At 36.8% G+C, this 14,285-nt stretch overlaps 1 protein-coding gene across 26 annotated transcripts in view; it reads right to left on the bottom strand.

Moving 5' to 3' along the window:
• Nucleotides 1-10,538: 10,538 nt before the first annotated feature.
• The window catches only part of NRXN1 (neurexin 1), a 1,178,968-nt gene continuing 1,175,221 nt past the window's right edge, over nucleotides 10,539-14,285 (bottom strand). For 21 of the 26 annotated variants that reach the window (XM_059134785.1, XM_059134801.1, XM_059134774.1 and 18 more), the window contains one exon: nucleotides 10,539-14,001. In XM_059134785.1, coding sequence (XP_058990768.1) covers nucleotides 13,694-14,001 — 308 coding nt within the window. In that variant the 3' untranslated portion in view covers nucleotides 10,539-13,693. The remainder of the gene's footprint in view (nucleotides 14,002-14,285) is intronic. The other 5 variants (XM_059134795.1, XM_059134797.1, XM_059134793.1 and 2 more) reach the window with 1 other exon arrangement.

The raw sequence follows: 14,285 nt of genomic DNA on the forward strand, positions 1-14,285 counted from the left end.
TAACCTGAGATGAAGTCAGAGGCTTGAACCCACAGAGCCACCCAGGTGTCCCTGACTCTTGATATTGACTCAGGTTATGATCTCAGGATTCTGGGATCCAGCCCTGTGTGGGGCTCCATGCTCAGCAGGGAGTCTGCTTCTTTCCTTCTCTCTTCCCCTCCCCCTGCTCATGCTCTCTCTCTCTTAAGTAGATCTTAAAAAACAAATCAAAACAAAAAATAGAGAAATGACTAACTTGCCATAGAACTAGAACAATGGGATTTCTACCATATCAGCCTGTGAGAGTAGGCAAGAAATATAAGCATTCTCGAAAAGGCTTTAGGAAAGCAATTGACTGCCATTTGGGTGCTTGTGTCAGCAAAAGGACAAGTGTATGTGAGGAGAGATTAATATAACGATACAATAGGATAGAAAGGCAGGCCAAGATATTATAAGTGAGACAATTATTATTAATTGGAGTGAGAAGCAGAAAATAAGAAGAATTAGGATGAATAGTCATTTAGAGGGATTATGGAATTTTGCATTTGAAAAATGCAATTCTCTTTGGGGAAAATATTGCTGATATGTATAAGTCATCCCTCAGTAACGGAGACTGAACTTATGGAGGTATTTGGGACTGAAGAGGATGAGGAATTCTAAAGCCAAGCTATTGAGAGGATCACCATCAGGAATACTGAAATTCACACAGACGGTGAGAGAACCCAACAGGATGTTCTAGGCCAGGTGCTCAAGTCGGAAGGTGAAGGAGTCGCTTAGTAAATAAAAGCATTGAAGAACCAGGTGGTGTGAGTTCAAGATTATTGAAGAAAGAATTGATGGGGTCCACGATCAAAGACTGATACAAAGCGAAGGTCAAGCAAATCTTTATTTCTCACCAGCACTGAGAATCAAACCGACCGGCCAGGGCTATCTCTTACGGAGAGAGCGACACCCCCCAGCCTCACAGACTAACTTTTATAGAGCAAAGGCCATGTGGTTGAGCCTGGCCAATGAGACTGTAACACACAGAGAAAGTTGCATAGTCATGTTAGGCCACACACAGGTGGCCAATTATATTACAATTTACCCTATAGTAGCTGTTTGAACTAGCCTATCACTGTGGTCAGAATTGGCACCCTAGTCTGGTGCCCAAAAGGCGGGGTTTACATTCTTTGGTGTTTAGGGAGATAGTATGTGTGCTTTACTGATTGGATGTCTCCACCTGGCCTGACCCCTCCTGGTATTCTGGGCTCTGCTATCTCCACCTGACCTGACGCGTCCTTGTATTTGGACTCTCTTATCAGGGATTGGTCGACCATATTTTACTGGTTTCCCAGGCTTGCTTCTAAGTAAGTTTCTCTCGGGGTGAGGGGGTGGGTTGGGGCGGGGGAGCAGAGTCAGTTTAAGTTTACTGCACAAACAACAAAATGGCTTTTTAACCAAGATTGAGTTGCTCTGGCTAAGTAGGCCCTTACAAAACTGCTCTTTCTCTAGACCTGTAAGTTAAAGGGAGAAGAAGATGCAGTTCAGGAACCACCATCAAACAAAAAATAAATTCCTTGTTTATCTTCCCAATTAACCTTTGAATTGTTACTCAACTAACTTTTATAAGTAATATGTGAATGTTATTAGATATATTGGTGCAAACCTAATTGTTTTAATTGAGCCACTCACTCAAGGAAATATGTTGACTAACCATTCCATGCCACACATTGCCCTTTTGCCACCAAACTTGCAAGCACTAATTTTATCTGATAAGTAATAAGGTCAGCTGGAAGATTTACATCAGAAAGCTGGAAAGAAATCAAGTTTGAGGAAATAAAGATGGCATTGCTAATGGGTACATGTTGTTTTCTGCTTACAGAGTCTATATTTCTTGGCTATGAAGACAGGATATAGGAATTGGAGTGAGGGGACCCAGACTTTAGTTCTAGCTTGGCTGTTAACAGGCAGTGTGATTTCATATGAGTCACTTCTTAACTTTAAGCTCCAATTTCCTTATCTACAAATAAAGGAATTTAAAAGTTTTTTGTTTTGTTTTTCCCCAGCTCTTCTAAACTCTGATACTAAATTTAGTTCCCCTGTTTCAGGAGACATATGACCTAATATAGGAGATACTGATATATTGCTAGAAGTCACTTTACATTTGGTTTCTTAACCTTTCTGGTTCTCATTGTTATCATTTACAAAATAGAGATATGGATTCCAACTGTATCTACTCACAGGAAGATTGTAAAGATTAAAATATAATAGATTGGAATATGCTAGTTATAAGGAGTATCCTTATCACCAACACATTACTCAAATGCAGAAATATATTTAGATTCTTTTGCTTCCTGATTCTCTCCTTAAAGTCTCTTTTACTAGCTGAGATCCAGATACATGTTATTGACTAATTACTGAGTATTTGGGCTTCTACTTTTTTTTTTTTTTTTTAAAAGATTTTATTTATTTATTTGACAGAGGGAGATCACAAGTAGGCAGAGAGGCAGGCAGAGAGAGAGAGGAGGAAGCAGGCTCCCCGCCGAGCAGAGAGCCCGATGCGGGACTCGATCCCAGGACCCTGAGATCATGACCTGAGCCGAAGGCAGCGGCTCAACCCACTGAGCCACCCAGGCGCCCCGGGCTTCTACTTTTTATTAGCAAGACAAGAAAGAAAAGAAAAAGAGAAAAATTGTGCTACTTGCCAGAGGTGTCAAGAAATGATTTGTAGCAGGATAAAGCTAGAAAGATCTTTTTGAATTATCATGGATTTCTGTTCACCACAATGTCTTCCATGTCCTCATAACCACAAAAAAAAAAAAAAAAAAAAAAAAAAAAAAAGTGATCAAGAGCTGCCCAGTTAATTTGGATAATTAACTTTTTTGTGTGTGAGTTATACTTCTTAAGCCCTTCTGTGACTTCTGAAGCCACCATTTCTGTTATGCTTGGTAATATCTGTATATCATCTTTCTTATCTATACAGAAGGTGGTTGTGAAAATGGAACAAAATGGTATTTGCAACAGCACATTGTAAACCATACAACACCCACAATGCTTATAACCATTAACCATTAAGCCATGTAGGACATTTCCACTGCATATGTCAATTTTCACAAATAATGGTTTTACTCAAAGTCTTATCTATAAGTTTAAATTAAGTATGTCACTTTAAAATCAGAAGCTATTAGGAGCAGAGTATCCCTCTGTGTAAAACTTTATCCAATTTATCCAATAAAGATTATTTTGAACATTAATGTTGAAATATGATAAGAATATTTTGATGATCAAAGTATAGAGAAGAAAACATGATATTGTGGAGAAGAATAGATAAGATTTTACCAATATGGGAATTGAAACAAGATTTCAAAATCCGAGCTATTTATATTACCCACAAAAAGTTTCATTTTATCAGGAGTAGATCATTTGAACAAGTCTTAAAGGGCAATAAAATCAATTGATACTCTGGACTTAATGTTCACCAACAATAAATAATGAGGTCCTGGTGTGGTGAGGGAAAAAACAGGAAATTTTGTGAACTGTATAGTAGAGAAGGAAGGAAACCTTGGGGATAAGACAGATAGGTGTTGTTGGCTTTGGGAGAAAGGTTCCTTAAAATAGAGTAAGAATGTATGTGTTACTCAGTAGCCAGATTGTCTGGAGGCAAATAGGGTTAAAGATAAATGGGAAACTTCAAAAACAGAATAGCAACTCTAAAAAATACAAATTTACAAATAATACCTAAGAGGTATTTTATACATACGTATATGTACAGACGTGATACCTAAATGGAAAGATATCAAAGATAACTGTAAGTAGGTTCAGAGCTCTCTGATAACTCGCAGTGTAAAACCACACTTCGGAGTCATGGAGGCCCTATTCCTGCCTTCAAAGGGCTGAAATGACAGGTGGAAGAATCAGGAAGAGGAGGCGAATACAGCTTCTTCTAAGGTGATGCAGATGTCTTTGTGACATGACTCACGGTCAATAAGAAGAAAAGAACTCTTCCGCATAATTTAGCCTAAAATTAGGTGAACAGGTAAGGTATCTCGTGAGGGTTGTTGTTGGGAGAACAAAACATGCAGGGCAATATCTGACTTTGCCTTTTTTAAAAGATTTGTTTATTCATTTTAGAGAGAGAGAGAGAAAGCACATGCACCTGCAAGCATGGGTTGGGAGAGGTTAGAAGGAGAGACTCACACCCTCACCGAGGTCAAAGCCCAGCACAGGGCTCCATCCCATGACCCATGAGATCATGAACTGAGCCCAAACCAAAAGTCAGCCACCCAACCAACTGAGTCACCCAGGTGCCCCTGTTTTTTTGTTTGTTTGTTTTTAACATAGGGACCGATAGAGAAACAGAGAAAAAAAGAATAAAACTGCATTCAGGCTATAAGACCACTCAGATATCTGTAATCCTTTTTTTCCTATTCAGGACCTGAAATATTCCGCTGTGGAAGCCCATTTTGACCATGCCTTAAAACCCATACTAGATACGGTGAAGACTTCCATGTCATGGGAGGAGCAAAAACAAGGAGGTTAAGGGAATTGAAGGGGAAAAATGGTGTAAAGAAGCAAGAGTGAGAATTCTACCTCATGGGAATGCTCTCTACAACCGAGGGGAACCCACACTGGCCCAGGACAAGTGTGTGGAGATCAGATCCTGCAGGATATGTGGCGCATGTAGGCAAGCTAGCAATATCAAAGGCACAACCTCTTCCATCCCACCTCCCAGCGACAAGAAATTCAGATTTATCATTGAGCGCATGAAGTAAAATAATGTCTAAACCTTTTAGAAGTTCATCCTCTCTCTCTCTCTCTGTGTGTGTGTGTGTGTGTGTGTGTTTTCTACAGATAGGAAAGGGACACATGCTACTCCCATCCTTTCCCAGCCAGCGGTAGGCATCTGAGACAACTTCAGAGTGGGCGGGGGACATACAGTGGGTGGTTTGTGAAGAACATATGGACAAAGAAAACAGGTGAATCTGATTTCTGGGACAACCTTTTCCCCACCCATAGAGGAAAATGCCACATGCCCCATGGCCCTTGATTATGTTTGAGGATAGTAATATTTGCGTTTTGGATCTAAGTTGCTCTACGTGATATGACAGACACTGAGAGAAATTATCCCACTAGAACTGAGAAAAGGATGGAAGTTTTGAGACTGTTGCAGTTACAGTAGGAAATGATTGCAGGATGGCCAGAAACTAGCCTAAGAAAACCATCCAAGAATCACAGGAAAAATAGAGAGGCTGGTCAGAGAGTAGAATCACAAATATTTTGGAGAATGAGCTGCTCAGCTCAAAACTGATTTTACTGGACAGAACTGAGTGCATTCCATTTTGGTAAAAGTATTAAGTTTCAAAAGCATAAGAAACTGTATCGACGTGCAGATAACCCATCTGTACACCCTAGCATTCCCCATTCTGGGGCACAATAACCAGACTTCCAGGTGCAAACACTTTGCAATTCTGCGCTTTAGGGCTTTCTCTGGACCATAAAACATACTCAGGTTGCAACACCACATAAAGTACTTTGGAGTTATTGCCTCCCTTTTACCCCCTAGAAGTCCTTCAAAAAAACACTTGACTCGGAATAGACAGATAAACATTCGCATTTCCTAAGCTCTGAGGCAGAACAATTCTAAAGCATGTTCTACACTGTCTCCTAGAATCCCCAAGTAGTAGTGAGCCTTTATTGTCCATCGAAGTGACCTACGAAATAATACAGTTTTAATGGGTTTCTTTCTCATCCTTAAGCCACTTCCCTATTCCTCTTCCAGTGCTCCCAGTTATCACCTCTCTGAAAAACATTCTGATATTGAGAAAGCTTATTGGATAATGGAAGAAAAAGTCCATTATAGTGGATTTCTGGAAATGATAGAAAATCCCAGAGTACTTATTGGAGACTCTTGGATAGACTCAGCAGACCAGAAATCACACTTATGCCTAAACCTCTTGCAATCAGATTCCAAGAAATAAGGTACCAGTGAGAGAATTGATGCTCAAGGTTAGTGAAGAGTAAATGATTTATAGATCCCTTCTTCAAAAGTTTATCTGTCCTTGTCAAGGTCACATATAGTCCAGAGAATTTTAATATGATCATAAAATTATACTGGTTATTTTGATATTTTTAGAAAATAAGAAGTGAGTGTAGAAGAATGGAGAAGACAAGATTTGCCTTGATTTTAAAAGTAATGCTCAAAGAATGTTTCAAATTCTATAATGATGAGCTTAAAACAAAATCAGAATTATTTTTAAAAATAGATGCCTTGTGGCCATTTTTCTCAAAAAGTGGTAATAATTAATAAACAGCATTACAAATTAAACTAATTCCCTTTCTCAATAGATTCACTGACACAGTAGGAGAAAATTATCTGTATCCTGATTGCAAGGCAATTTAGTTTCTCATGATCTTCTCCTAAATAGGAAGAAATTGAGTGAATCTCCACTTAAAGATGATTGGAAAGTTGATGTGTATTATTCTAGCCAGGCGATACGTATTATGAGTATCAAACTTGGAAATACTAACATTTCGTACAGGATAATTGTCTGTTGGGGGGAGGCTTTCCAATGCACTGTAAGTTGTTTATGAACATCCCTGGTCTGCCCCCAGTAGATGCCAGTAGCATTCTCCATCCCTGCCATGACAACCAAAACTATATCCAGACATTACCCAATGACCCGTGGGGTACAAAATCCATTTTGATTAGTGGGAGGTCTCTTGAGGCATGCCTAATATCTTTCCTAGGGAACATATTTTCACTAAATGTATATAAAATTTGCCAGTGATTTTGTGTAAAAGGACATTGTGAGGGAACAAAGATATAAATTTATCTCAACTGGCTAGTATTCAGACTCAGTGCAATGAATTTCTCATGGATAGTTATAAATTCCTACATTTAAATTCAAATAACAAATTTCATAGGTATAAGTTAAAGGAGACCTGTCTTGGGAAGAGTCTGATGATTTAAATTAATCATAAATTCAAATAATCCAAAAAAGTATTAAAAGCTTTTTAAAAAAATAATGCAAACTTAAGTGTCATTATTAGAAGAATAAGGTTCAAATCAGGGACGTTGATACAACCACTGTAATTTGAGAAGGTTTAAGAGAAGTACTAAGATTTTGAGAATTTTAGCATCCGGATAAGTTGGGTAATAACCAAGGGAAACCAGAATGTTAAGAACAGAGAAGAAAAAGCCCAGGCAAGGATGGAGGGAAAGTGATAATCTTGGAAAGGCTGTCATGTGGAAGATAGAGTACATTCCATTTTGCACAGAGAAAACTAAAGAACTAGCAAGTGGGAACAATAGGAATCTAGAAATGAGAAACCACAACTACCTCACCATGAAATAGACTACTTTGCAAAATGAGCAACCAGTCCTTTAGTCATGGCTAGGTAATGCTTTGTCTGGGATATTGTAAAAGTGTAAAAATATTAGAACTATTAACTCAAACCTTTAAAATTATCTTAATTCTGAACTTATAATTTTATGTGAAATCTACTCTATTAGTAACTGCCCATAATATTTCTGTTATACTGTTAAGGAGGTAAACTTTATTTATTTATTTATTTTATCTTCTAGTAAAGTATCTAATTCTAACTAGGCAAAGCATTTAAATGTATTACATTTCAAAACTCTCGCAAACTACAAATTGTTTCACCGCACTTTTCTTTTTTTAAAAGATTTTATTTATTTATTTTGAGAGTGCGTGAATTGGGGGGAGGAACAAAAGGAGAGGGATTCTCAGACAGACTCTACACCCAGCAGGGGGCCCGATGCGGGGCTTGATCCCAGGACCCTGAGATCATGACCAGAGCTGAAATCAAGAGTGGGATGCCTAACCACCTGAGCCACCCAGGTGCCCCTTATTAATAATCTTACTTATCTAAATAAACTTGGTATGATAGAGTGACTGCCCAAGGACTCACAGCTAATGAATTTCAAACCAGACTTCAGGCCCCAAAAATCAGGCCCTAAATTCTGATAACATTACTCTTTTATTTAACCGTGAAAACACGTTGTTCTAAACAGTAAATATCAGATCAGAAGTATTCAACAAAACTTATTATTTTTTTATTTATTTACTTACTTCTTTAAAGACTTCTTTTATTTGTTGCTATTTTTACTGGAGAATCAATATTGTGGCTCCACATACTATGTTTTTTTCAGGAAGTTATTTCGCACTCTTAAGCAGGGTTGATCAGTGGCATCTTAGAAACCATTACCATTTCTTTCACAGAACTGATTCAGGTAAGAAACTTTGGATGCTACCATTTGAATACCCATGTACCTCACCCAGAATTGCTGTCTTGTTTGAGGGAACATCACCCAATGATTGTGTAAGAGAACTTACACAAGCACAAGACATACTTATCATAGTTGGTCAAGAATCAGTCTCCTTGATAAAAGAGGCACTATCAAGAAGTGGGGAAAGCATCTTCTTTGTATAAGCCTCATGGAGAACTATTTCCTCCTTTTCAATGAATTTAATTTTGAGGTCAATTAGGTGGGTTTTTCTGTTTGCTTATTTTTTGTTTTTTGTTTTTGTAGTCCATTTACCACTTTGGAATATTGATGACCTCCACAAGATGGATGCATTTTATGGACAGAGTCTTCTTTGCTGTGCGTTCGATATGTACAATGTATCTTCAAAATCCTTCATCAAGTATTCCAATCTTTGGAGAAGTTTGTCTTCAAATGAATATCATGTTGTTCCAAATAGTGGATATATGAGATGAACAGAGTGATTTACATATATTAGTACTCAATAAATATTTGAAGGTTGAACTTGTAAAAACAAAGCAAAATTAATTTTTATAAAAGTCAGATAGCTGAACAAGTTACAAAAAAAGATACTGCCTCTGTACATTTAAATGTATATGATACCTCCTGGATGCTTACTTAATCCTCACTGAACCATTTATCTTCAGTATTATTTTTATAACAAAGTTTTGTTTATATCCAAGTTCTGTTTTGTTGGTTTGGTTCTTAACATGTTAAGGAATTTTTGGTGTCCTTTGAAGATTTGATGAGCCTAGTTAGACTCTCTTCCCAGGAAAATGCTTTTCTGAATATATCTGTCAAATTTTATTAATAAATATTGTTAGAGGTTATTAACCCCTGGGCTCTGGGGATCTATGTCCCACTGGTCAAGAATCCTTTATCTGTTTACTACTGGTAAATTTTATACTATTTATTTCATCATCTTTAAAAATTCTTACTTTTTTTTTTTGGAAGATTTTATTTATTTGACAGAGAGAGAGAGAGATCACAAGTCAGCAGGCAGATAGAGAGTGGGAAACAGGCTCTCTGCCTAATGAGGGACTCGGTCCCAGGACCCTGAGATCATGACCTGAGCTGAAGGCAGAGGCCTAACCCACTGAGCCACCCAGGCACCCCTAAAAATTACCTTTTAAGGTAAGCTGTATAACATAATCTTTAACTTAGACATTGAGAAGAGGTAATTGTTTCCCTATTATATTTAAAAGTTATGAGTTAATAAGAAAGAAATAATATGTGTCTAGAACAAGGTAGGTATAAAATGGCCTAAACCCTCATGTTCAAACATTTTACTGTGAAAAAGGAAAAAAAGACCAAACTCATGCTTTCCTATCAGATTACTCTCAGAGGCCAGAGTTTTAAATCCGTTGTCAGCTAACTATGGGACTGAAACTTACAGAAAGTAATTGAAGGATCATCTCATTTCCACAGTGACTTTGCTTTTGCAGGAAAACATAATTAGTGAGAGATGAAAAAGTATATTCCTTTATACACTTGTCTTTTGCATTTTTATTTTTCAAATAGCACAACCTGAACAAACATTTTTGACATGTTTTCTTGAATTCGTTATTCTTATGGAAAAATAATAGCACACAAGGAGCCACCTTTTCTTTGCACTTAGTTGTGCAAGGCACATTAGTTCTTATTATCCTTACTACCCTGGGAGGTTGGTATTATTACCTTTTTATTTTTAAAGAATTTACTTATTTATTTAAAAGAGAGAGAATTAGAGAGAGAGCACAAGAAGGGGAAGGGTCAGAGGGAGAACAGCAGACTCCCTGCTGGGCAGGGAGCCTGATGTGGGACTTGATCGGGACTCCAGGATCATGACCTGAGCCAACAGGCAGTTGCTTAACCAACTGAGCCACCCGGGTGCCCTACCCTTAATTTACTAATGCGAAAAGTGAGAGAAATGAGCTAACTCGTAGCTAGTAAATGATAGTATTGGAGTTTAATCACAGATTTACTTGAATTATTCTGCTTTTTATAGAGAAAATTGTATGTATGAAATCAGCATCTTCATGTTGTTCTTAATTACTTTTTATGAGTTTGCAGTTTCCTGGGCAGCAAGATGAACAGATGTAAACAAAAGTACAATTCATGCCTGTATCTTTAAGTCTATGAATGTAGATGCACTTAATGAATGTTAAGCTCCAGAAAAATAGAGGCAGTATTCTTCCCTTGCTTGTCTAAAGGGCAGGTTTTCCTTTCAAACTCAGTCTTCCTTACGGGGCCACTTTGTCCCAAAATGGTGCCGCAAATATATATATATATATTTTTAAATCAATAAATCCACAGTTGTATTAAGAAATATTTTATTAACAAAACAGTAAATTCCACTTGCTTAGCATTTCCAATAATGGATAAATTGGCCTTGCAACAGAAAAATCAAAACAAAACCTTTAAATACCCAATCACACAAAGTACTAGAAGGGTAGGGTTATGTGGCCTTCCTTTCATGTCTTGGGGACTGACCACCTCACACATTATTGTAGTATTTGTGTTTGTTTGTTTGTTTGTTTTTAAAGGCAACACATTACATGGATAAAAAAGAAGCATACTCAATCAGAAAAGTTACAGTCTAGACATGTAATCAAATTTATGCCAGGTAGTGTGAAATCCTGTTGACTGCAAACTATTCATGGAACCCGGATACATTTGGTATGAAGATATTTAGGATCTTATTCATGTCTTTTTTTTCTCTCTAGCTCATGTTCCTCTCTTTTCTTTCTCCATTCACAAAGAAAGAAAGAAGAAAAAAAGAAAAAAATGCTAGATTTTGTGTAGGCCAATAACATTAGAAGTATTTTTACTGACAATATTAGATTGCATCATTGCATGAAATTTTAAAATTTATGCTGGAAAGAAACAATGAAATCAATCCCAAACAACATTCTTCATAGATATACTGCTTAAAAATACCATTATTTATTTTCTACCAGATTTTGGAATCTTTCCAGATGGAAACTCGTTCAAGTTCAGTAGATCATATGGAAAAGCAACTGTTTCTTTTTAAATCTTCAAGATGTAAATTAGTGGTTTCATATTTACCTTCTTATTTCACTGGCTTTCCCTGAGTAAGACTGAATGAGAGGAAAAAAACAAAGACATGAATTCTTGAAGCTAGCAACTTAAAAAAAAGAAGAAGAAAATCTGAAATACAAGATATGGATACTAAATTTTAGTTTTAAACCTCTACTTTCTGGGCCATGAAAAGACTTTAAGACTTTTCACACACCACAATTACTTGGCAACCATAGATAGTGGTGATTTGCTATAAATTATACATATTTCTAAGGTGCTGTATGTCTGAAATCCAGGCCACTTCTTGGCTTTTTTCATCATCTAAAGTATCACAAAAGATGTTTTGCATTTTTTTTGCCTTTGCTGATTAAAGCTAATTGTAAAGGTATTCTCTTTTATGAAATCTAATAACATCCATTTAGGAGATGTTAAAGTAATGCGACCAATTTTTACTGAGGCATCACCTTCCAATCTAATAATGCCTTTCCTTTGCATTGCCTGCTCATATTAATAATTTATTGCTATGAACATCATTGATACAATATGCAAAAACAAGTGTATAATCTATACTTTTCTATTACTTAATGTGTGTTAAACTAAAACTATATTTAATGGTATATACGTAAAACCAGAGAAGTTAAAATATGGTCAATAATCAACAAATAATGATTTTTTTAGATGGATAGTAATGCAGAATCAAAAATTACTGAAAATACTTTCTTAGTTGAGAAAATGTTTACTTTCCAAAGTGTTCATCATGCATATCAGGTTCAGAGACTATATATATATATATGTATACATATATATATATAATATTTTATTGGAAACAAAGTATTTAATTGCAGCAGCCAGGGTTAAGGTGTAGATTAACCAATTTTGCTTCCGTAACCTCCCTTACATAATGGTTCATATTCATGCAGCAATATACCAGTGATATTCTATTTGATAAGAAAAGGTTCCATTTCATTAGGGACTAAAATATTCTCAGGGTTTCTTGAGAACATGATCTCAATGAAGCAAATCACCCCTTTTGTCATCAATACCTTGGCACAACTATCTTCCTTCCTTCCTGCTTTTCAATTTGTCAGTAAACATTTGCTGTTACATATATGCTCGGGTTTTCCATCATATCTGATGGATTCCTCTGGATTGGTTGTGTGTGCGTGCGTGTGTGTATGTGTGTGCGTGTGTGTGATCGTAAATGATAAAAGTATGTGGAAATGTGAGTATTGGGGGGAGAAAAGAAGATTATAAGATACATATGTATATATTTTACCTTCTAATTCACACCTTCATACAAATACTAAAACTTAATTGCAACAGAATGAAAGCTGTACATGTTAGAAAAAAAAAAGTAGCTGAGTCTTTTTATATACATTCATACATATCTTCCTTAGAATAAACACTACATTGTAATTTTTTTTAAAAAAGTAAGTAACTGTGGCAATTTATAATGGTGGCAAAAAAAAAAAAAAAACCTGAAATAATTGTTGCTTTGATGTCGTAAAACTCCCTATACTTAGCAACACTTATAACATTGAATTTACCAAAAATGGCTGAAGAGCAGAGATATATTTTGCATTTTCTATACAACAGGCTATAAAACGTCACTTATCACAGTCCAGAAAGCACACAGAGATGGATTTTATATAAACATATGTAATAACATATTAAGCGTGCATGAAAATTTCCCAATGATTGCATCTATGCCCTCTTGGTTTTTTGTTTATTTTGAAATTTTAGTGTGAAATGTGCCTTATATTTCACATTGTTGAAAATAAGGCCTCCAGACATTTTTCCCTCACAACCAGAAAGGGGCTTTTTGAATGTGTTCCTACACGAGTCTTCAAAAAAGCCAGCACTTTGTTTCAAATGCAAGTTCCAACCACCGCTCCAGTTGCGCCAGGTGGCAAACCCAAAGGTTTGCAGGTTGGGTCATTCAAAATGACACAGTCTTCTCTGGCAATCAGACTAACTGACTTCTCAGGAAAGCGCTAGCACTTTGGCTAAATCCAGGATCATAGGTAGCTTCTTTTTTTTTTTTTTTTTTTTTTTTTTTGTGGTGTGTGTTGTGTTTTTGTGTTGTGCCTTGATGTTGTATTACTCCTTTGCTTTATGAATGCGTGCGGTCATCACTGTCTTTTAGGAATGTTCCAGCAACATAAAGACAGGCAGAGTAAATGAAAACACTGTGGATGTTAGGGAATTTATTGGCCCCTGTTTTTTTTTTTTTTTTCCCTTTCTTTTTTGGAGAAACAAGAGCATGAGATACTTTTTATTTTTTAAAAACAGTCTTTCCTTCCTGATTGCATTCCCTGTCTTCTTTTGTATGTGCTTCATAAAAAGGAAAGTAAATAAGTTTATATTATGTCTCAGATAAAATGAAGACTATTTCTATACAAGGGTCTTTTTAAGATCTTGGGATCAGACGTAATACTCTTTATCCTTGTTTTTCTTATTTTTGTTGGCGCTTTTCGCACTGCTGGGTTGTTTCTCCTTTACGACAGCCCCATTGGACTGTGCTGAGTTACTGATGTAGTTTCGACTCTCGTCCACATGGTATGAGCCTTCATCCCGGTTCCTGTACTTGTACATGGCATAGAGGAGGATGAGGATGCACAGGGCGGCAGCAGCTACTATCCCCACCACCATGCCCGTGGTGCTGCTGGACTCTCGGATCACTTCCGCTGAGCCTGGATATGGCTCTCTCCCGCCTGCTCGGGTTGGGTTAGCTGTAGGAAAGAGGGTGAGAAAAACAGCGTGACTACTGAGTTCACTGAACTCCCGAGAGCTATATTAACATTCACCATCTATTTCCATGCCTAATGAAATAACACCTACTGCTTTAGGAAAAGTCTACTGCTGCTAAAAGTAGCAATCCCTATGCCTTGTGGTCACTAAAAACTAGGGACTATGAATCAAAGGACTTGGGGAGAGATTTGTCTCCATCTGTTCTTTATCACAGATCAGTTTTGTTAACAAGATTTTGTAAGTGCAGCCCCAAATAAGCTGCATG

The sequence above is a fragment of the Mustela lutreola genome, chromosome 9, assembly GCF_030435805.1.
Source record: "Mustela lutreola isolate mMusLut2 chromosome 9, mMusLut2.pri, whole genome shotgun sequence".
Classification (NCBI taxonomy): Eukaryota; Metazoa; Chordata; class Mammalia; order Carnivora; family Mustelidae; genus Mustela; species Mustela lutreola.